Raw genomic sequence first — 23759 nt, 5'->3', positions numbered from 1 at the left:
GAAGAAAAATAAAAGAATGCTATTTTTTGTTTTCCCATTTCATACTAAATAAAATATTATACCTCAAAAAATCTAAATTTTAAGTAGTAGGAGTACTAAATAAATAAATCAATAAACAAACAAATAATAAGAGTGTAAGTTTAATGGTTGAAACAGTTGTTTGTTTTCTCTCTAATTTTTACTTTGTTTTTTAGGGGCCTTTAGGATTGATGGGACCTGATGGAGAACCAGGAATTCCAGGATATAGGGTAATCATTCCTAATTGGAAATTAAAATGTGTGTATTACATGAAAATGGTTATATAAAGATGTCATCCTGATTATGCCAATTGAAATGAAATCTCACTAATAAACCTTTCTAATATATTTAGGCCTCAGCCCCCTAGAAAGTGAATCTTGTTTTTCTTTCAGAATATTGCAATATCTAATAGCATGGCCTTGGTGGTGTTAGGTAGAACATGCACAAATGATGTGGAGAATGTCTGCTTACTTGTCCTTTTGTTAGGGCCATCAGGGTCAACCAGGACTTTCTGGCTTGCCAGGACCTAAAGGAGAAAAGGTATGTGTATATATTGACTTTTCAATCCTAGAATTAAATATTAAATTTTTGTGTTCTTTCTGAAAATATGCATGGAAACATTTTCAAGGAATAAAAGAAACACTTTTCAACCTGGGAAGTTTTGCAAATTCTAGAAGATAAATAATAAAGGACAAAAATGTAGACGTCATTAAATTTCTTCAGTTGGTTGTTTCAAGATATTCATGAAATAATATATGATAAAGCACTTTGCAATCTGTAAAGCTTGGTAAAGTGAAATTAATTACTTATCAAAAGAAACTGTGAGACTACAGATTAAATGACTAACTAGTACATGTATACTTAAATTTTTTATGGATTAAGAATAACTACAATAGTACTCCTGTTGACTTACAATATCATTGGAAATCTGAAACTTTGAGCAAATTCCTAAACTGCTTTTTATGTAATTAAAGCAGATTGACTCTTCTTAGGACCTATAGGAATCACAAACGTATAAAATAGCCTATGCTAAGTTTTGGAGGTAAAAGATTTCCATTTAAATAGATAAAGATTTTATATTTCATAACATATTAGACAATGATAGCCTGCATATTTCAAAGGTGATTTTATTAATTTGGTTTTGTTTATAAATCATTATCTTCATTACAGGGTTATCCAGGAGAAGATAGCACAGTATTGGGACCACCTGGGCCTCGAGGTGAACCAGTAGGTCTTTTTCTAAAATTATTTTGATGTTTCAAGATAAAATACAGTGAAGATAATAGATTCACAGCACCAATCACATCTTTTCAAGAGGTTTTATTTTGTTAGTTTCGTAACATGATTTTATAGGCATACACTGTTTGTAGCTGTATAATCTAAATGAAAAATCTATTTACTTTGAGGTCAAGATCCTTAGCATAATATATAGTCTTTACTACTGTGACTTTCCAAATCTAACTTTCCGCATGAAATGTATTATAACGTTTTGCAGAGATTATAAAAATGCTGTATACCCTATACATTTTGGGGCAGATATTTCCTCAATCATCAAATTTAGATTTATTTCTAAGTGTCAAAAAAATCTGATCTGTATACATTTTTACAGTAATTTACATGCAGTTATCAAATGATTTAAGTTTTAAAATTGTCTAACTAGTTATTAGAACAAATATTCTTTAAAGATCCCTGATCTATAATCTTCTGATTCAGCATTTTACAAGATAACTAGACACCATTTTGAAAAGTAGCTATTGTAGTTTTGATTATCAAAATAACCACTTCTATATTCATGTTTGACTAAAAAAAATCTTAGAGGACATATGTAAATTAAATAGGTAAAATAAAAATGATCAGTTTATAGAAATAAATATAATTGGTTAGGGCACCTAGGTGACTCAGTTGGTTAAGTGACTGCCTTCAACTCAGGTCATGATCCTGGAGTCCAAGGATCAAGTCTCCCATCAGGCTCCTTGCTCAGTGGGTAGTCTGCTTCTCCCTCTGACATTCTCCCCTCTCATGCTCTCTCTCTCACTCGCTCTCTCTCAAGTAAATAAATAAAATCTTTAAAAAATATATTTAAAAAAATAAATATAATTGGTTAAATTTTCCATTTTCCACAGATAAGATTTAAAAAAATCCTAAAGCAGAAGGATCACATTATGTAGTCATTTCTGATATTTTGATCTGGCTGTTTGGGATGATTGAAAGTTATATTTTGTTTTAGAAATAAGAAAGATTTTAGAATTATTTTGATTAAATCAAGCTATCTCATGCAGTCTCATATTACCTATAAGAATATATAAGGTTTTTATCAAATAGGCTCTAGTCTCGCTAAAGCCCTCAGGGGGAAAGTATGGAAATAATATAAACACTTAAAGCAAATGGAAAAATATGGGCAAATGGTATATAACAGTGCTTGTTTTCCCCAGATTCAGGTATACCAGGGTCAAAGAATGTCACTGAAATATAACAAATATATTAAAAGTCTAACATAAAATGCACCATTGTATCTAGTGGACATAAGACAGATGTGAACCTAAACCAAGAATATTCTAAATCACTAATGCAGAGCCAGAGATTATTGTCTTTACATTATGTCAAATATCCTTATTCACATAGGAATAAGTTAAATTTATTGACTAGTGGTCCATTATCAATTTTATGGTTTTGCCAAATATTTCGAGTTTCTTTCCTCATATACAAAAAGTGCTTTTTCAAGTGTATTTTAGACTAAAAATTTGAACAGTTTATCATATCAAAGATTTTATATTAGGAATGTTTGGCAAAAGTTAAAAGTGTAGGTTTATTAGTTTTGCCACTACCTTAAGGATTAAAATAAATAAATACATTTTTTATTGGTTAATTTATATTGTAAAAATTTAGAAGTTCAGGGGTAACTGGGTGGCTCCATCAGTTAAGTGTCTGACTCTAGAATTTTGGCTCAGGCCATTATCTCAGGGTCATGAAATCAAGCCCCATGTCAGGCTTCCCGCTCAGTGGGGAGTCTGTTTCTCTTTCTCTCCCTCTCCCTCTACCCCTTCACCACTCCCCACCCTCTCACATATGCTCTCTCTCTCTCTTTTTCTGTCTAAAAATAAATCTTTTAAAAAATTTAGAAGTTCACAGATTAAGGAATAAATAATAGAATTTCTGATAAAGAATGATAAAGTAAGATTAGCTATTGGATACTTTTTTAAAAGATTTTATTTATTTAGAAAGAGAGAGCAGGGAGAGGGGCAACGGGAGAGGGAGAGAGAATCTCAAGCAGTATCTACACTGAGCGCACAGCTCCACACGGGGCTTACTCTCACTAACCAACCACTAACCAACACTCAACCAACTGATCCACTCAGGTGCCCCAGCTATTAAATACTTTTAAAAAGATCATTAAACAGTGTCTCCCAAAGCAGCTCCCATCCTGCCACACCCAGCAGGTATCCTTGTCCAGGCCTGGCATTCTCCAAAGTAGTTCTTTTCTTAATACACCAAACAAGTGATTTCAGCCTGAACCTGCACCCTTCCAGAGTGGCTCCTGACTGGGACAGGGGCAAGGCCCATCTAAAAATATGCCTATAACAGTTGTGGTCTGACCTTACAACCAGCCACACCAGGGGCTACCCCACCCACAACAATGTGGCCAGTCATTGCAGCCATCTGGGCCAGGGGTCAGCCCCACTTACCAACATACCAGCAATAGTTGTGGCCAAGCCACAATAGGAGGGCACAGAAAGCCTACACAGGGCACCTCTGGAGTACCCAGCTCTGGTGAGCAGGGAGAGTGTGCTTCTCGGGCCCAATAGACAACTTATACATGAGATCACTCCATCAAGACCATGAGACATAGCTGACCTACTTAATACATAGAAACAAACAAAGTAAGTCTGTCCTAACAAGGAGACAGAGGAGTATGTTCTGAGCAAAAGAACAAGACAAATCAGAAAAAGAACCAAATGAAACAGAGATAAGAAATCTGCCTGATAAGGAGTTCAAAGTAGTAGTCATAAAGATGCTCACCAACTTGACAGAAGAATAGATGAACAGTGAGAACTTCAGCTAAGACATTAGAAAAAAAAAAAAAAACCCAAACAGAATGGAAGAATACAATAACTGAGATGAAAAAAAATACAGTAGATGGAACAATGACAGATTAAAGGATACAGACAGATCAACATTCTGGAGGACAAGGTAGTAGAAGTCATCCAAACTGAATAGCAAAAAGAAAAAAAGTTGGAAAAAAAAAAAAGAATAGCTTAAGGAACCTCTGGGAATATATCAAGCATACAAAATCAACATAAGTCTCATAAGTAGACCTTAAAATAAAGAATGTAACAAGACAAAAGGAAGAAATAATAGATGAAAATTTTCCAAACCTGGGGAAAGAAACAAACATCTAGCTGCAGGGTGCACAGAGAGCTCCAAAAAAGATGAATCCAAAGAGGTCCACACCAACAGAAAATAAGATGTCAAAATTAAATATAAAGAAATAATCTTAAAACAGGAGGAGTAAAGCAACTGGTTACATTAACACCCATAGGACCATCAGGTCATTTTTCAGCAGAAACTTTGCAGGCCAGAAAGGAGCAGCCTGATATACTCAAAGCACTGAAAGGAAAAAAAACCTATGGCCAAGAATACACTCCCTGGCAAGATTATCATTCATAATTAAAGAGATAAGGAGTTTCACAGGCAAATGAAAGTTAAAGGAATCCATCACCTTTAAACTGGACTTGTGAGAAAGGTTAAAGGGACTTCTTTAAGTGGAAAAGAAAACACCATAACTAGAGATCTAAAAATTATGAAAGAAAAAGCAAACATAGTAAAGAGAGTTGTTCAACCATTTATAAAGCTGGTAGGAACGTTAAAAGACAAAAGTAGTAAAAACAGGGCACCTGGGTGCCACAGTTAGTTAATGTCTGATTTTTTTTTAAATTTTTGCTCAGGTCATGATCTCAGGGTCATGAGATTGAGCCCTGTGTTGGTCTCCATGTTAGGTATGGAACATGCTTAATATTCTTTCTCTCCTCATCTCCCTCTGATTCCCCGCCCCCAAAAAAGACAGTAAAAGCAACTGTATCTATAGTAATTACCTAAGGGATATATAAAATAAAATATGTAAATTATGACATCAAATACACAAAATGTGGGAGGAGGAAAATAAAAATGTAGGACTTTTTTGTTCTTATTCTTGAACTTAAGTGTTCTTAATGTTCTTGAAGTTAAGTGACTATCAACTTAAAATAGACTGCTAGGTACTATATTAGGTGTTAAATATGAAACTCATAGAAACTACAAAACAAAAACCTATGAAAGATTCACGAAAAAAATAAGAGAGAGAAAAGAATTCAAACATACCACTAAAGAAGAGCATCAAATCACAAGGGAAGAGAACAAGAGAAGAATAGAAAAGAACTACAGATACAACCAGAAAACAATTAACAAAATGGCAGTAAGTACATATCTTTCAATAATTACTTTAAATGTAAGTGGACTAAATGCTTCAATCAAAAGGCATAGGGTAACTGAATGGATAAGAAAAACAAGACCCATCTATGTGCTGCCTACAAGAGACTCACTTCATACCTAAAGACACACATGGATTGAAAATGAAAGGATGGAAAGGAAAATATTCCATTCAAATGGAAATGAAAAAAACCTGGGTAGCATACTTATACCAGATAAAATAGACTTTGAAACAAAGATTGTAACATGATATAAGGAAGGACATTACATTATGATAAAAGGATCAATTCAACTAGAAGATATAACAATTGTAGATCTCTATGCAGTCATCTTAGGAGCACCTAAATTTATAAAACAACTATTAACAGACATAAAGGGAAAAATCAACAGTAATACAATTATAGTAGGGCACTTTAACCCTAACTTATATCTATGGATGGATAATCCATAAAGAAAATCAGTAAGGAACAATAGCCGTAAATAACATATTAGACCAGAGAGACCTAATGAATATATACAGAACATTCCATTCAAAAACAGCAGAATACTCATTCTTCTGAAGTGCACATGGAATATTCTCTAGGTTAGATCACATGCTGGGTCACAAAGCAAGTCAATAAATTTAAGATAGATGAAATCATATCAAGCCTCTTTTCTGATTAATTACTATGAAACTAGAAATAAATACCAAGGAAAAAACTGGAAAAAAACACAAGCACATGGAAGCTAAACAACATGCTACTAACCAAATGAGGGATCAATGAAGAATTAAAGAGGAAATCAAAAAATACCTGAAGAAAAATGAAAATAAAAACAGTATCCCCCAGTCTACTACATACAGTTATATGTCAATAAAATAGGCAATCTAGAAGAAATGGATAAATTCCTAAACATGTATAATCTTCCAAGACTGAATCAGGAAGGAATAGAAATTTGAACAGGCCCATTACTCATAATGAGAATGACTCAGTAATCAAAAAAACTTCCAATAAACCAAAGTCCAAAACCAGACAGCTTCACCGGTGAATTCTACCAAATGTATAAAGAAGCATTAATACTTATACTTCTCAAGCTACTCAAAAAAAAAAAAAATTAGAGGAAGGAATGCTTTCAAATTCATTCTGTGAAACTAGCATTATCCTGATACCAAGACCAGATAAAAGGCAGTACAAAAAAAAAAAAAAAAAGGAAAGGAAGGAAGGAAGAAAATTATAGGCCAATATCATAGATGAACATGGAACATAGATGCAAGAACATAATGCAAAAATCCTTGACAAAATATTAGCAAACAGGATTCAGCAATACATTAAGAAGATCTTATACCACAATCAAGTAAGATTTATTCCAGGGATGCAAGGATGGTTCAGTATTTCAAATCGACTTGATACACACATTAACAAAATGCAAGATACGGTGTCTGGGTGGCTTAGTTAGTTAAGCGTCTGCCTTCAGCTCAGGTCATGATCCCAGGAGATCAAGACCCACATCAGGCTCCCTCCTCAGCGGAGAGCCTGCTTCTCCCTTTCCCTCTGCTGCTTCCCCTCCTTGTGCTCTCACTCTCTTTCTGCCAAATAAATAAATAAAATCTTTACCAAAAAAAATGGAGGATAAAAATCATATGATCCTTTCAACAGATGTAGAAAAGCATTTAACAAAGTTCAATATCCACTTATGATGAAAACTCTCAATAAATACCTCAATGTAAGAAAGGGCATATAAGACAAACTCACAACTAACATCATACTCAGTGGTGAAAGCTGAAGCTTTTCCTCTACATCAGGAATAATAGAAAGATGCCTACTCTCACCACTTCTATTCAATATAGTACTAGAAATCCTAGCCATAGCAATCAAAGAAGAAAAAGAAAGAAAAAAATATCCACATTGGTAGGACAAAAGTAAAACTGTCAATATTTGCAGATGATATTATATTATAAATGGAAAATAAATATTTCACCAAAAAGCTATTACAACTCCTAAATTAATTGAATAAAGTTTCAGGATACAAAATTAATAGGCAGAAATCTGTTGCATTTCCATATAGTAATAACAAACTATCAGAAGGAGAAATTAAGAAAACAATCCCATCTACAATTGAGTCAAAAATAATAAAATCTCTAGAAATAAATTTAACCAAGGAGGTGAAAGACCTGTATTCTGAAAACTCTAAGACATTGATGAAAGATCTAGAGATGACAAAAACAAGTGGAAATATATACCATGTTCATGGGTTGGAAGAATTAATATTGTTAAGATATTAATCCAAAGCAGATACTATCCAAAGCAGCCTATAGATTCAATACAATTCCTAGCAAAATTCCAACAGGGTTTTTCATAGAACTAGAACAAATGACCCTAAAACTTGTATGGAATGACAAGACCCTAAATAGCCAAAACTATCTTGAGAAAGAAGAACAAAGCTGCAGGTATCATGCTGCCTGATTCAAGGCTGTGGTTATCAAAATAGTATGGTACTGGCTGTGGTTATCGAAACAGTACGGTATTGGCACAAAAATACATACATACATCAATGGAACAGAATAGAGAGCTCAGAAATAAACACACACTTCTATGATCAATTAATCTATGACAAAAGAGGCAAGAATATACAGTGGGGAAAGGATAGTCTTTTCAATAAATAATGTTGGGAAAACTGGACAATACATGTGAAAGAGTGAAACTGGACCACCTTTTTCCACTATGTACAAAAATAAACTCAAAATGAATTAAAGGCCTAAATGTAAGACCAGAAGTCATAAGAATTCCAAGAGAAAACAGGAGTAAACTCTTGCACATCAGTCTTAGGAATATTTTTTGGGGTCTGTCTCCTCAGGCAAAGGCAATAAAAGCAAAAATAAACAATTGGTATTATATCAAACTAAAAAGCTTTTTCACAGTAAAGAAAACCATCAAAAAACAAAAAGGCAGCCTTATAAATGGGAGAAGATATTTATAATGATATATCTGATAAAGGATTACTATCCAAAATACACAAAGAACTCATACAATTCAACACAAATAAAATAATCTGATTTTTAAAAAATGGATAGAGGACCTGAATAAGTATTTTTCCAAAGAAGACATATAGAAGACCAATTGACACATGAAAAGATGCTCAACATCACTAATCAGGGAAATACAAATCAGAATCACAATGAGATTTCATCTCACAGCTGTCAGAATGACTAGCATCCAAAAAAAAAGAAGAAAGAAAGAAAGAAAAAATGTTGACAAGGGTGTGGGGGAAAAAGTAACCCTCATGAACTGTTGGTGGGAATGTAAATAGGTATAGCCACTATTTAAAAAAGTATGGAGATTCCTTAAGAAATTAAAAATAGAAATAATGTATGACCCAGCTATTTGACTTACAGGTATTTATCTGAAGGAAATGAAAAACATTGAAAAGATACATGCACCTATATGTTCATTGCAGCATTACTTACAATAGCCAAGATACGGAAACAGCCTAAATGTTTACTGATAGATGAATGGATGAAGAAGATGTATAAGTGTACACACACACACACACACACACACACACACAATGTGATATAACTCAGCCATAAAAAGGAGTGATATCTTGCCATTTGTGACAATATCGGTGCACCTAGAGGGCATTATGCTAAGTGAAATAAGTTAGAAAAAAATACTGTATGATTTTACTTATATTTGGAGTCTAAAAAACAAAACAGAAACAGAAACAGACTCATAAATCACAGAACAAACTGTCCAGAGAGGACGGTGCAGAGAGGTGGCTGAAATAGGTGAAGGGGATTAAGAGTTACAAACTTCTAGTTATAAAATAAATAAGTCATGGGAATGTAATATAAAGTACAACATAGTGCATACGATCAATAATATTATAATAACTACATATGGTGACAGATGGTGACATATGGTGATATTCTGGTGATCACTTCATAATGTGTATAAATGTTGAATCACTATGTTGTATGCTTGAAAAATAATATAATATTGTATGTCAACTGTATTTCAAAAAATATGCCTATCCATCTGAAAATTTATATTGTTTAAGTGGACTTCATTTCTTTAATATTTTTCTTTGCAGAATCATTATGAGATTCTCTTTAAATAATTCCATGCTTATGATATTCTTGGTATTATTGAAATTCAATCTTTTGAAATTATTTAGTGGAACTAAGCAAATAATTATATATCCGGTTTCATATTTTTGGAAAAAAAATTCTGTGCTAACTGTATTATCTGCATTCACAAATACTTGGATACAGCTGTGAAATTGATTATTTTTGCATGTGGTCTCTGTAGGGTCCTGTTGGGGAACAAGGAGAGAGAGGAGAACCTGGAGGAGAGGGCTATAAGGTAAATACAGCAAATTTCATTCCCTGCTTCTAAATCGAATTAGTGTTCTCTGTGATCTTTCTCAGTTTCAAAAAAAAAAATAAGCATCACTGAGTTATTAGTAACATCTTGTGGTTTTGATCCTAGAACAAGCCTAGCTGTTTGTACTTTCCGTTCCTTCTTTTTAAAATCATCTTCATCTTCTCCTATTGCTGTTTTTTTCTCATCATTCATATCTCAGCTGAAATGTTACATCCTGAAAGACCTTCTCTAACTGTCCTTTCTAGCCCTCACTTTATAACATATTTAATGCTATCTATATTTTCTTACCTCTTTTTTTATACATTTGTGTAGGTTTTGTTTGTTTGTGCATTGCCTATTTTTCCCTAACAAAAAGTAAGATCCATGAAAATAATACTCTTTTCTGGCTTCTTCATCATATCCCAAATTTCTAGAACATAATATTCCTGGTGTACAGCAGGAATTCAATGGAGTTGTCAAATGGGAGAATGAATGTCATATTCTCAAGCCTTCTGTCAATTCTTGTCCTCTTTCATTCTTAGAAGTATTTTATGAGACCAACTTCATCAGCCAAAATTATATTAGGCTAAGTGTAGAATTTATTTTGTGTCATTTTTTATTAGCACATTTGTGTTTAAGATGTTGTGTATTCTTGCCTCATCTCACTTTTCTTCCTGTTTACAGTGTCAACAGCTAAACAAAATAGTCATCTGTTAGCTCTCTTCCTATAGTTTCTATGTCGTTCCTTTGCTCGCAGCATTCTGTGCCTACTCACAGTATTATCTAATCTTTATTTACATAAATCCTATCTATCTTTTATATTCTAGTTCAAACTCCTTTTTTTCACAACTCACTCTAACAGGAATATTTTCCTATTCTGTAGTCCTATAATATTTATTATTTATAAAAATCATTCAACAGAAATATTTTACCATCTTCTGTTACTGATATTTTACTAATTATTGTTAAGTGCAGATCTCTTGGCTCTCCAATTTGAGTATGACTTCTCTCTTTCTTCTACAATGTTTTGTTTTGAGCTTTGTACATAATTGTTTATAATATGTATATAACCATTGTTCATTTTTAATAATGAAGTGATGGGTTATTTGAGCCAATATGCTCATATAAAATTTCATATAATTTTTATTATATAAAAAATTTATATAAAATACATATATTTTATATAAATATATATATAATTATATATATAAAATTTCAGTAATCATATCTGAAATGAAGATTTAAATAGCCAGATTCAATGAACAAGCTGGTAGGTAGATAATTATCATCAATAAATTGATTTTCTCAAACTTGAAATCTGAAAAATCAATTTTCAGTTCCTAAAATTCTCTTTGAAGCAAATGTTGAAAGAAGCTCTAAATGTTTGTGAAATTGTTGTGGTGACCATCTTGCATTTCTTCTATTTTTAGAGAAACATTTTTAGAACATTATACATATATTCTCTTTCAAATTTATGTAACATCTGTATCTATAAGTGTTTATTAATCCAAGGAATCCAGTGTATTTAGTTGAAAATGGGTTTTCTTTGGGTTGAAAAGCCAACCCACTGCTTCCAGAATAATTTGAGAAGCATCTTAAATATCCTTAGTTTTTGCTGTGCATAACTTGACACATTCTCAGGAAAATCAGGTTCTTGAGATATCTTCTTTTGGCCTCTACCAACTACAAAACATTTGGTAGCTAACAGCAAATTTACTGCCAAATGAACAGGTAAATTCTTTTGGAAGAAGAAAACAATCTCTTCACCTGGCTAGCGGAAGGAAAACCCTGCCTGCCTTACTCTGGATAGTCACACCTTATTCAGAAATCCTTCATCAGAGAACTTCTTCTAGGGCTACTGTGGAATCTGTTTCTCCTTCCTCCTTCCACAAATACTCATGAAGTTTTCAGCTGTGGCTATTTCATGAATTAGTTTGATCCACATCTTCCTTTCTGTCTTATTCTACCCTATGTCCTTAGGTTTTAGAAGTCATTTCATCATTTGTTGCTGTTTTTATTCTAAACAAGCCATCTTGACCCAAACAGCCACAGTAATTTTATTGCTTAGACATCTGAAAGCCATGAAATATCCGTACTTGTCCCCTGCCAAGCTTTCCCAAGCACAAGTTTGATTCATACAAGGGAAATATGCTTCATTTAGTTAGATGATTCTGTTGTAGCCTCAGGTGAAATTTTTAAATATTTGCTTTTCTGTAATTTTTAAATGTATATACTATCCTTTAACTCAAGTAAAATGATGGTTAGCATTGTCACCAAGCTTTTTTGTTGTGCTAAAATACACATAATATAAAATTTGCCATTTTAACCATTTTATTTTATTTTTTTAAGATTTTATTTATTTGAGAGAGAGAGCACGAGCAGGAGGGAGGGACAGAGGGAAGGGGTGAAGCAGATTCCCTGCTGAGCAGGGAGCCCAGTGACATGAGGCTTGATCCCAGGACCCTGAGATCATGTCCTGAGCTGAAGGCAGACGGTTAACAGACCGAGCCACCCAGTCACCTCTATTTTAACCATTTTAAAGTGTACAATTCAGAAACTTTTAATTCATTCTCAATACTGTACAACCATCACACACTACATAGTTTTAGAACATTTTCATCACACCAAAAAGGAAACACCATACCCATTAGGCAGTCACTCTACTTCTTCCACCTTTGGCAACCATTACTCTGCTTTATATCTCTATTGATTTGTCTATCCTGATTATTTCATATAAATGGAATCATACAATATACAGCTTTTTGTGTCTGGCTCCATTTCATTTAACATAATATTTTCAAAGTTCATCAATGTTGTAGAATATATTAATACTTCATTCCTTTTTATGGCTGAATAATCACCAACTTTTTAAAAAATATTTTTATATTCACAAATATTCTTACAATTATGTGAACTCATGATTATCCTATTGGATAAAAAAATGGAATGGGGGCACCTGGGTGGCTCAGCCAGGTAAACATCGCACTCTTGGTTTCCCCTCAGGTCATGATCTCAGAGTCTCGAGATGGAGCCCCACATTGGGCTCTGCTCTCAGCAGGGAGTCTGCTTGAAGATTCCCTCCCCTTGTTTCTTTCCCCACCAGTGCACAGGCATGTGCTTGCTCTTTCTCTCTCTCTCTCTCTCTCGAACCAATAAATCTTTAAAAAAATGGAATGGATAATACAGATTATGTTTCCATTTGTCTACGAACAATTAAAGAAATTTTTAAAGATCTTTTTCATAGTTCTTTTTTGTTCTTTTTTGTTGTGCTAAAATACACATAATATAAAATTTGTTCTTTTTTCCTTTTCAAGAAACTGAGAATTATAAAAATCGTATGTTTTGATCATTGTCATCAATAAATACTAATTAGGCATCATTATACATGCCAGATCTTAAGCGTCGTGCATAATAAAATCCCTGGTCACTCATCACGTATTTGAATATCTGCTATGGGCCAAGAGCAGAACTAGGTGCCATGAATTTAATACTGGACACCCTAGGCACAGTCCCTATGTCTGTGGACATAACATGTAGAAGACATACAGAATAAGAACATTTAACCAGTATAAAAACATATAGTAAATTATAGTTGTCATCCAGAAAGCTATACATTCCATTGGTCAAGATAAATTCATCTGAGTCTTGAGAAAACCAGAGTACATAGTGGGAATAAGTTTTTTAAAGCTATGTGCAGAAACATACCCAAGATTAACTCAGACTAAGCCTGTATGAGATGAAGTCCTAGAAATACATTGAATAAATTATGCTCCAGGTCAGACTCCATTTCACTTTGGTTTGGCAAAGTCCATAGCATCTTTGCACACAATAAGATAGCAATATTTAAAACCTCAGTTGGCTATCACTCATTACCATCAGACATGCATATCCACATTGCTATTGGATATCATCACAGGTACCTCTATGTCAGTATGTTCTATACAACAGTTTCATCATCCTCCCCAAATTTGATCCTCTTCTTTCTATGTCCCCAATTCAGTAAATGCTACCATCACGCAGTACAGTGGTCAACCCAATAAGGAATCGTTCCTCTTTGTCTCTTTCTCTGTCTGTCCTGGTCTGTGTCTCTCTCTGTTGTTCTCTCTGTGTATCTGTTTCTGTGTGTGTCTGTTGCTCCCACTGTGTTTCTTTCTGTCTCTGTCTTTCGCATCCTTTCCCTCCTCTCATTCCGTTCTCTCTCCTCTCATCTATCAAGTTCATTTGACCACTTCTTTTGACATCATATAGCTCTGGAATCTAGCCACTTTGCCCTATGTTAGTGTAGGTTTCCTCATTTTTGCCTGAATTACTTTAGTAACTTCCTAACTAGGCTCCCTATCCCTAGTTATAGCCCTTTCAAATCCATTCTCCTCTTAACATGTTCTGTCAGATGAATCTCCATTTAATCCCCCATGCTATCTCCTCTGCCAGAATGTCTTCTTTCTACTTTACTGCCTGGAACATTCATCCTTCAAGATTCATCACTTCCCTTGTAAAATTGACCATCTACCTCCCCTTGGCCATTTAGCTCATCCCACCACTAATATAATTAGGCAAGTCAGTCATTTCCCATAACCTTGTCTACATGACTTTATAATATTTACTATAGCATATTTAATTTTTAACCCTGCAGAAAAATGGTCTTTGTCAATTTTTATTGTGATAGAAAGAACCAGAGGATTTATAGTGAAACTCCTAGAAAGGATATTTGTTTTTAGTAAGATTTGTATCCAGACTTCACAAAACCAAAGGAAGCAATTGGCTATTCGATGATCATCCTAAAAGAGTCCCTGTAAACTATAGACAAAAATGGTAGAAAATTCAATTGGACATTGATGGTTTTGAGTTTCACAGTTTGCTCATATGCTCAGCCTCACTGCACTCTGTAACTCCAGCTTTTCACCAATAGTTTCTCTCCTGAGTTCTGCTTTATAAATGACCTATAATCATTATATTTATTTGTACCAAACTTCCTCTTGACTGACCTGATTCTGTTATTGCTGACTCTGCTCATGTTTTACTGGTAAGGCCATGTGTGGTAATGGTATTCTCTTTAGTTATGTCCATGTTCTATAGAAACCTTTCCAAACTAACCTTTCTCTCTTGCCACTGTTCATCCTCTTAAAGAGGATTCCTTGGTGTTTTTTTTTTTTAGATCAGGAAGTTGGATTTTTTTTTTTTTTTAAGGAAATTGGATCTTAAAACCATAAACATTGGCCTCAAAGAATGCAAACAAAGAAGGCTTCAACTGATCTTTCTATAAGATCAATATTGTTAGCCTATGTAGACAATCCTTAATTCTCCTAGTCCAGAAAAAGGAGATGAGCCTATGGCATTCTTTCTGTAATACACAGAGAGTAGGAAGAAAGAATTCTGACAAAGAGGACAGTAGGGAAGGGGATAAAAGAGATTACATGCAGAATTCTTCATGCATATTCTGACATGCCCTTGGGTTGTTGCTAGTTTCTATTTACACACTTGAAAAGGGAAATGTGGTAGGTTAGCATTCCTTCTTAGGAGGACTAGGGTAATGATAGGTTGCTGAATATCAAAGTCACCTGATGTGCCTTGGCATTAGATACAGTAACAACTCCCAGTTTTCAATTCAATAAATCTACTGAAGTGGTATGAACTTAGTTTGTAAAAATGGAGACCATAGTTTACTTCCACAGTGAGAATAGGTTGAAGAAAGAAATTTGTTCGCAAACTTTCTATTCCTATGGTCATTTACCATATGAATTTACTGACCAAAATTACTATAAACTGGGTGGTTTAAAAAAAAAGAAATTTATTCTCTCACAATTCCAAATACCAGGAACCTGAAATTGAAGAGTAGCAGACCATGCTCCCTCCCACAGGCCCTAGAGGAGAATCCTTCCTTTCCTCTTCTGGCTTCTGGTGGTTGACAGGTCTCCTGGTGGCACCAGACACTCCCTTGTCTGCCTCTGTCTTCACAAGGCCCTCTCCTTTACTGTCTCTCTCTCTCTTTTAAGGGTACTTGTCATAGACAATTCAGGATAATATCTTTTTAAGATCATTAACTCAATGATACCTGCAAAGACCCTTTTTCCAAATGAGATCATATTCACAGGTTATGGGGATTAGGACATAGAATCTTCATTCACCCCACTACATTAACCTATGTGCAAAACAAAACTACACTTTCCATTCTTTCTCAGTTATCATAATATCTATTGGACATTATGTTCTATAACATTTCTGAGAGAAAATAATGATTTCTTATATTTAAATTGCATTTTGTAACATTTTGCTACCATTTTAAGTGATACTACCCTATTCTCTAAGTTACATGTCTCTATTTACTCTAATAATATAATCTTTTCTATTCCTAGGGTCATGTGGGTTTACCGGGACCAAGAGGTGCTGCTGGACAACAAGGGCCCCCAGTATGTTTTGAAAATACTCTTTGTAATTCTGGCATTGACAAAAAATTGATGTCTATATATCTCATTTTGTCCCTGCTTCGTATGTGATTTCTGTTTGGTTTCCTGTTAAAGGGTGAGCCAGGTGACCAGGGTGAACGAGGACTGAAAGGAGAGAGAGGATCTGAAGTAAGTTGAAATTATTTAAGACAACTTGAAACTTATTGTTGGTTTGAGAAGGCACAGACATTTGTAATTTAAATGAACATTCACCCTTCCAGAGCAAGGATCACTGTAGGCCCCTAATGAGAGTGTTGGTCAATAATTGTGCCAAAACAGGATTATTGGTTATTTCATGTGTTTTGACTGCAATCCCAGTTTCCCTTTATCAGCAGCCTTTTCTGGCTTTGTGAAAATTGCCTAAAGTTGTCCAAAACAAATGGTCACTCCTTGGGGTTTCAAGCAAAAATATCAATAATCCTTAAAACCAGCATTGAAAAATGAAAACTTATCAGTCAAACCTATTTAGTTGTAATAAGGTTAAGGATAGAAATAGTTTGACTATGGGACACAGATTCACAATTGGTGTAAAATATTTTTTTCCATATGACAAGCCAATTATCTGTTATCAAATAAACTACAAATGTATTAACTATTGCATTTAGACATGTCTTTTCTTGTGTACTGTTAAATGTTGCCTCAATCTTACTGAAGGTTGTTGCCTTATAACTTGCTTTGTAATTTGTACCATCAGTTCATTGCTCCTTGTTTTTCATAGCATTCTGATTTCACTTGCTATTGATTTTAATTTCTTGAGAAAACATACTGTATTTTAGTAATAAATCAGGTGAGAATGGATAAAAAGCAATCAATTTGAGACCACATTTCTCCTAACTTGTTAAGTCTTCATCCATACTTTGTGTTTCCTACTTGTGGAAATAAGTAGTAAAATTGGGTTGAATCTGATATTACGTAGGTGCTCACTCACCTAAAGCCATTTTGAATAGTCTTGACTATATTCAAGTCTTGACTTCCTGTGAGCTTCCTTAATAAATAAGAACTAATAAATAAAAAGTAAAAACATCCAATTGAAGGCAACCCTTAACAAGAAAAAATGCGGAGAAAGAAGGTAATTGTCCTATTTAATTGGAATTTTTAATACCCAAATTGGAAAAAATAGTGGAAAAAGCCTAGAACACTACTACTGCTTTCATTTGACTTCCTTATATTTGCATTAAGTGCCCAAGGATACAAATGCTCTCCCAAGTTTGAGCCTAAAATTTTTAATCTCTTACAATTAGCACTTTCATATTCTCAATATTTTTTTTCTTTTTTGACATATGTCAGGAAGAAGAAATTTTTGAAATATTTGTTAGTATCTATTAAAATTATGCCAATGCAATTCAAATATTCTTCTTAGACAACTACATTTCCAGCTGACATGGTCAAATCTCCCTGGGTATTAGAGCCAAAAAATGCTGAGGAAACATAGTTTAAATTCTGTATAATTCAAGGGAATTAGTTCTATCCTGCTTTGGGTAATTCTGCCATATAGTTCAAGTTACATTAAAAACCCTCTTAGAATTTAAAGTAATTATAATTGCTACAAGAATAATCATTGACCATGTATTACTCACTAGGGACACCTTCAGCGGCCAGGTGGATTTTGTCCAATTGTTGTCATCTTGTTTTTGCAAAGCTTCAAATTTGTTTTTTAAATTTGCAAATGGCCCTTTAAAATCATCTGAACCACCCTCTCTTTTTCAGATGAAGAAATTTAAGTCTCAGAGAGATTGAGTTACCTAAGATCGCAGAATTAGTTAACAGAACCAATGCTAGAAATTTCCTGACTCCCAATGTTATACAAAAGCCTTCTATTACTTTGAAATCTTTTATAAATTAAGGAAAATATGATTAATCTTAACCAACTAACTTATTCATTGGACTCTCATGCATGAGACAGTGGGCAACTATAAAGAAAAAGAGCAAGCCAAAACCAATTGCACAACCACTACATTTTTAAAGACTTTTTAAATTCAAATATAGTGAACTGTCCTATAATGGCTTTCAAAGACTAAGACTCAAGCCAAAATCTTATTTTTCTTCCAAAACAAAATTCCAGATTCAGTAAATTGAAATTTCTTGGTTAAGAAAAAAGAAGAAGAGAGAAAGAGTAATTATTGTCAAACTCTAAATCTGTGTGTATTGATTGTAAACCTGTACTCTCTAACAAAGTTAGAACTAACAATATATCAAGGTAACTGTTTTTCAGTTTCACTTAAATAAAAAACAAACAAGTGTTGGACTATAATGACACATTTTAAAATGTCTTTTATCAAGAGAATTAGACTACCTTCTCTAGGAGCCTATAAACTGGTACAATCTCCGTGAAAGGAAAGCTGTTTTAACTGGATCCAATTTCAAATGGGCCATTCTGTTTTTCAAAACTTGCCAAACAAAAGAGAAAGCACAATTTTATGCTTACTCTAAATAATACATGTAAAGTTCATTTGCCTTGCCTATTATGAGAACAGAAAAGTCTGTTTGTTCATTTATGGGGTACTTAATATTTAAATAAAGTAATATGAATAATTTAAGTTTAAAAGTATCATTAGAATACTATGTTTGAATTCTGGGTATTGGTTAAAGAGTGACTTTTTTCCTTCGTAAGATAGCAACTCAGTCATGTATCAGCACCTTATATGACATATTTTCTTTGTCTTTGGCCCAAATCTATAATTTCCTATTGAAGTAGACCAGTATAGGATTAATGTTTAGTAATGTTTGGCTCTTAATTTATTTATAAGTCAACAATTCCACTTTGAGATTTTTTTAATGTACAATTTTTTTAAAAATATCAATGTTCTACACTTTGTTGATCTTTATGCATTTAAAATCTCAATTGTAAGACTATGCTTTTTCTAGCTGGCCTACTTCCTTTGAGTATGATCATAATAATTGTAATAAAGAACTCTTTCCTGAATTGAACATCTCAAAACAGCAGACTATAGTTTTGTTTGCTAAATACTTTTTGTCTTGAATAGACAGATTTTGCCACAAGTGTCCTATTACAAGTAGCAAAATATAGTTTAAAAATAATTTTTATAGTCATACTTTCCCTTTCATGTTATTCTGTAGGGAGCTGCTTCCTGTTTCCCATTCAAGTCTGAAAAACATTCTGATTTTCATAATAATAGACCCATACATGTAGATTTCAGTATACAACATTTAACTTTTCTGAAATAATCCCTAACATAATCATGATCCAAAAATGTAATCAGTCTGTGATGATATGTGAATCTCTTTGTTTTTATTTTGTTATACAAACATTTGAAGTAAAACCCTTACTTATATGTGTAGTATATCTGAACCATAAGGCATAAAATCAGGTATACTAAAATATAACTTTGTTTTTTGTGTTCTTTATAATAGAACTTAACATCTGTCCTGAGTGCCTAGCCTGCCTGGTGGTAGAAACCTAATGGGTTGAAGACAAAAAAAAAAAAAAAAAAAAGGAAACCTAATTGGTGGAAATCTAATCAATGAGTGCCTTTAACTCTAGCCACACAAATATCCTACATTTGATTTAGAGTTTTCCCTATTCACTCCCTTGTCAAGTTTATAGTTACATTCTGCGTAGTAGTGGTGGGGAAGAGGAATGGAAGGTGAGTGTGGTCTTTGGTCATCTGTCAACCCTAGTATACACTGAAATGCTCATCATCCATGTAGGTCCTCAGTTGCCATCATCCCACCATGCTGAATCTACCTTGACCCTTCCTTGCAGAAGAAGCTCTTTAACCCATGCTGACATGTATAGCTATTTTCTGAGTATAGAAAAGGTACAAAGACTCCTTACATAGGCCCTTAACAGCTATATGCTCTATTCTTGGCCCTGTGGAAATACATTCTGCTAATTACTATACCATGCTAGGTGCTTAGGGAACTCAGACTTTCTCAAGCCCACCGGCCTACACATCTCAGGCAGAAATTTCTACTCTATTGCTGACACTCAGTGCAGTTTATGTGGACTTCAAAATGAAGACTTTAGTCTCCCTAGCCATTGTCTCCATGCTCAAATCCCCACACTTCTCTGAGGGTATCATTCCTTCTACCCACCCCAGGACATGAGGACAGAGTGAGGTGTGAAGGGCCCGTCTCAGAGACTCCCATCAGAACCAAACAATCTTGCTTCTCTACTTCTCTTCTTACATTTCTCCAATTTGAAAATCTTTATATCCCCTTAAATAGGAAAAATTTTCTCTTACACTATTATAATTCTGAGTCTGTTCTTTATGGCAAAATGTATGACTTGAATTCTTTGTCAACTTGGTTTTTGATAATCAAATATAGACTTTAAATATTTAAAAATCAGGCTTTTGCTTTTAAAAATATATTCTTCCCAAAATATTATATCCTCAAATTGTTACTCCACCATGAGTTTCAGAGGACTATTTTGAAATTCATAAACTAAGGAATAGTCTATTTTGAAAACCTAAAATCTAGAACAGATCTATCACTTTGCCTAAAAACAAATACTGTAAAGGAAAAAACACTCTTGTTAATATATCTGAATATTATCACAGTTCATATAATATTTAATAAGTGCTATTAGAGATAACTGAAATAATTTTTTCAATATTTAAAATCTTATTTATTTTACTTCCTTATTTTGTTCTAAAAGATATATTATATTTTAGAGATCAAATAATTCTAGGAATTGCATCATCTTCAGCTAAGTCAGATCATCTACTGTTTCTTTTCCTGGTTTCCTTACCCTAGGAAGGACTTCACATTAGTGAATTTTTAATGCAAGTAAATTAGTTTTCCAAGCTGGAGGTAGAACTCTTATTGAATATATCTCCCCATTATCAAATTCCTACAAAGTTGGATTTTTATTTCTTACAGAAAATGTCCTTTTTTTCCTATGACTGCATGTACTATTTCTTCTTGAAATGTTAAGATCATTTTCAGGGGATGTAATATGTTATGAAATTATTTACTTTGTTATTATTGTCAACTTGAATCTTTGGCATGATTTACCTTTAAATTTGAATAACTTAACATCCCATTTTGGTGGAATTGTTCTGTTTGTGAGAACTTTCAGTGACTTCTGAGAAATGTGTCTGGTAATGACAATATGCTTCTTTTTCTTGTTTGTGAACTAGGTCACTCTTTTCCACATTTTTCTTTTTAAAATAATTTTAGGATATCATCAGAATAATGGCATGATTCTCAAAGGGCAAAGTTCCTAACTATCCTGGCAGACCAGTTACTGCTGAATCAATTATGATTTAAAACATCTCACACATGGAAAAACAAAGAGTTCCGTGGGAAATAAATATCTTTTCTTTGATTCACAAGTATGTTCTTCTCTCTGCTTCCAGATAAGCACATTTGAGGCTATTGGTTCATGTCTCTTACGACATTGTGAGTGTCTTGGGATCAGTAACTTTGCCTTTGCATCCCCAGCACATACAAAATAGTCAATAAATGTTTATGAAATTAGTAAACCATTTAGCCACATTCAACGGGAAGACAAAGGCCCTATCTGAAAACATGAACATTTATTGGATAATATTCAGTTCCCTTTTAGAGCCAAGATTTAAATTCTTAAATCCTAGGATTTGGAGCTAGGTGGAAATTCATAGATTATCTGGTCAAATTATCTTGTTTTCAGATAAAGAAAATGGCTCCCAGGCAATCTCAGTGGTATACAGCTAGCCCCTGGCAGGACTGGCTGCAGCATCCCAGGCTCAGGGTTCTTTTCTATGCCTTCAGCTTAGAGAAGTTTATTAAAATTAAGTGACAATTGTGCTTCACATTTTTAGGGTCCTAGGGGGAAAAAAGGAGCTCGTGGTCCTTCTGGGAAACCTGGGATTCCTGTAAGTAGCAGGCCCTTTTCATCTTTGTTTTTCTAAATAGAATTGGCAGCTTCAGCAAGCAGAAAAGTTTGGGGCCAATTATGACAAGTGTTGGATAAATCAGCTTGTCTTCAAAAAAAATTTAAGCCCAAGCTGGAACACAGAGGGAACAAAATATGACCGTTAGCTCAAAACCAGGCTTGCTATTTAAGTATAAGTCTCTGCAGTTGAAGAATGCTATTTTCCGGTGTTATGGAGCTCTCTCTGTGGACTCATCCTGCTCTCTGATCATGACTGAGAACAGGGAACTTGAAATATGACTAAATGATTAGTGACAAAGGTCAGAGATCCTCAAGCATGAATAAAAAGCATGAGCTGGATTGTACTTGAAGGACGCCTCCTTTCAGTTTCCTGGCAAACAGAACAGAAAGTCTTAGAAGAAAATGCTTCAAATCATTTCATCACAGAACAAAAATTAATTTTACCTTAGCCATCAGTTTCCTCTGGCCAACCAAATTATGTGTTGACTGGCTTATTAGCAAAGACTTACTTCCTGCTGGTCTTCCATAGCCAAGGGCTGGATGCCTACTTTGGGTGGCCTCTGTTGGTTCAAAAAAAGAAAAGAAAATGAACATAAAAGCATACAGATCAGAGATTCTTACAGATAAAATCCACTTGCCCAAGAGTAGAAACAAAATGTTCAGACCTTTGTGCAGTCATATAATTATGTAGTTCAGAGTGGCAACAGAAAGAACTGTAATACATACACTTCTTGAGAAAGTAACAGGACATGAAGTTTTGCAAATGGTAAAATACTGTTGTATCATAAATTGACAGGTGCATATAACTTACTTTTCTCCATAGCTGGATAGAGTAGAGGCCAGGACAATGAAAAATATGAGAGAATTACACTGAAACTGAAAAGCTTATACAGTAATTTTTCATAAACTTGGCATTTCTCTTTAGGGATTTAAAGACAGGTAGCTGATCTGTTGAATACAAAAGAGAATTCAGGAAACAGGAAAATTTATCCTAGGGCAGGGTATTAAAAATGTAAACATCCCTCTCCCAAATATAAAGGTATTTGTCATTTAAACATTTGTATAGCATCTCTCTATAATCCATGTAATTTTTTATTACCAAGGGTCTTCCTGGCCTACCTGGGCTAAAAGGCATGCAAGGATACCATGGAGCCGATGGCATTTCAGGAAACTCTGGAAAAGTTGGGCTACCAGGAAAACAGGGACTTCCTGTGAGTAGAATGAATCTCTTTTTACTTTTCCTTATTTATACACATCTCTTGGGTAGACCATATATATTTTGGCTTTCTTAGTTTTGATATTGGTTCAGATTAGCCAACCACTGGCCAACAACAAAGCTTGTTGTTGTAGCCAACGACAAAGTTGTTTTGGAATTGTGTTTATGATCTTCAGGGAATGTGTGAGTATATTCTCTTGGATATTTTATATCCAACGACTCTTATTATAAATAATACATGAGGGCGCCTGGGTGGCTCTGTGGGTTAAGCCTCTGTCTTCGGCTCAGGTCATGATCTCAGGGTCCTGGGATCGAGTCCCGCATCAGGCTCTTTGCTCAGCGGAGAGCTTGCTTCCCTCTTTCTCTCTCTGCCTGCCTCTCTGCCTACTTGTGATCTCTCTCTATGTCAAATGAATAAAATAAATAAATAAATGAAT

General features: G+C 34.1%; 1 protein-coding gene across 1 annotated transcript in view; it reads left to right on the top strand.

The window, feature by feature from the left end:
- LOC116873440 (collagen alpha-1(XXIV) chain-like) overlaps positions 1–23317 on the top strand; it is a gene marked incomplete at its 3' end in the record, with an annotated part of 316096 nt that extends 292779 nt beyond the window's left edge. The window contains exons 41-48 of the mRNA XM_032867266.1: positions 195–248; positions 505–558; positions 1189–1245; positions 9768–9821; positions 16175–16228; positions 16340–16393; positions 22033–22086; positions 23210–23317. Of these exons, the coding sequence (XP_032723157.1) occupies positions 195–248; positions 505–558; positions 1189–1245; positions 9768–9821; positions 16175–16228; positions 16340–16393; positions 22033–22086; positions 23210–23317 (489 nt within the window). The remainder of the gene's footprint in view (positions 1–194; positions 249–504; positions 559–1188; positions 1246–9767; positions 9822–16174; positions 16229–16339; positions 16394–22032; positions 22087–23209) is intronic.
- Positions 23318–23759: the final 442 nt, after the last annotated feature.

The sequence above is a fragment of the Lontra canadensis genome, unplaced genomic scaffold (genome assembly GCF_010015895.1).
Source record: "Lontra canadensis isolate GAN:19392208 unplaced genomic scaffold, GSC_riverotter_1.0 scaffold33, whole genome shotgun sequence".
Taxonomy (NCBI): Eukaryota; Metazoa; Chordata; class Mammalia; order Carnivora; family Mustelidae; genus Lontra; species Lontra canadensis.
This window is presented reverse-complemented; position numbering and strand designations above follow the sequence as displayed.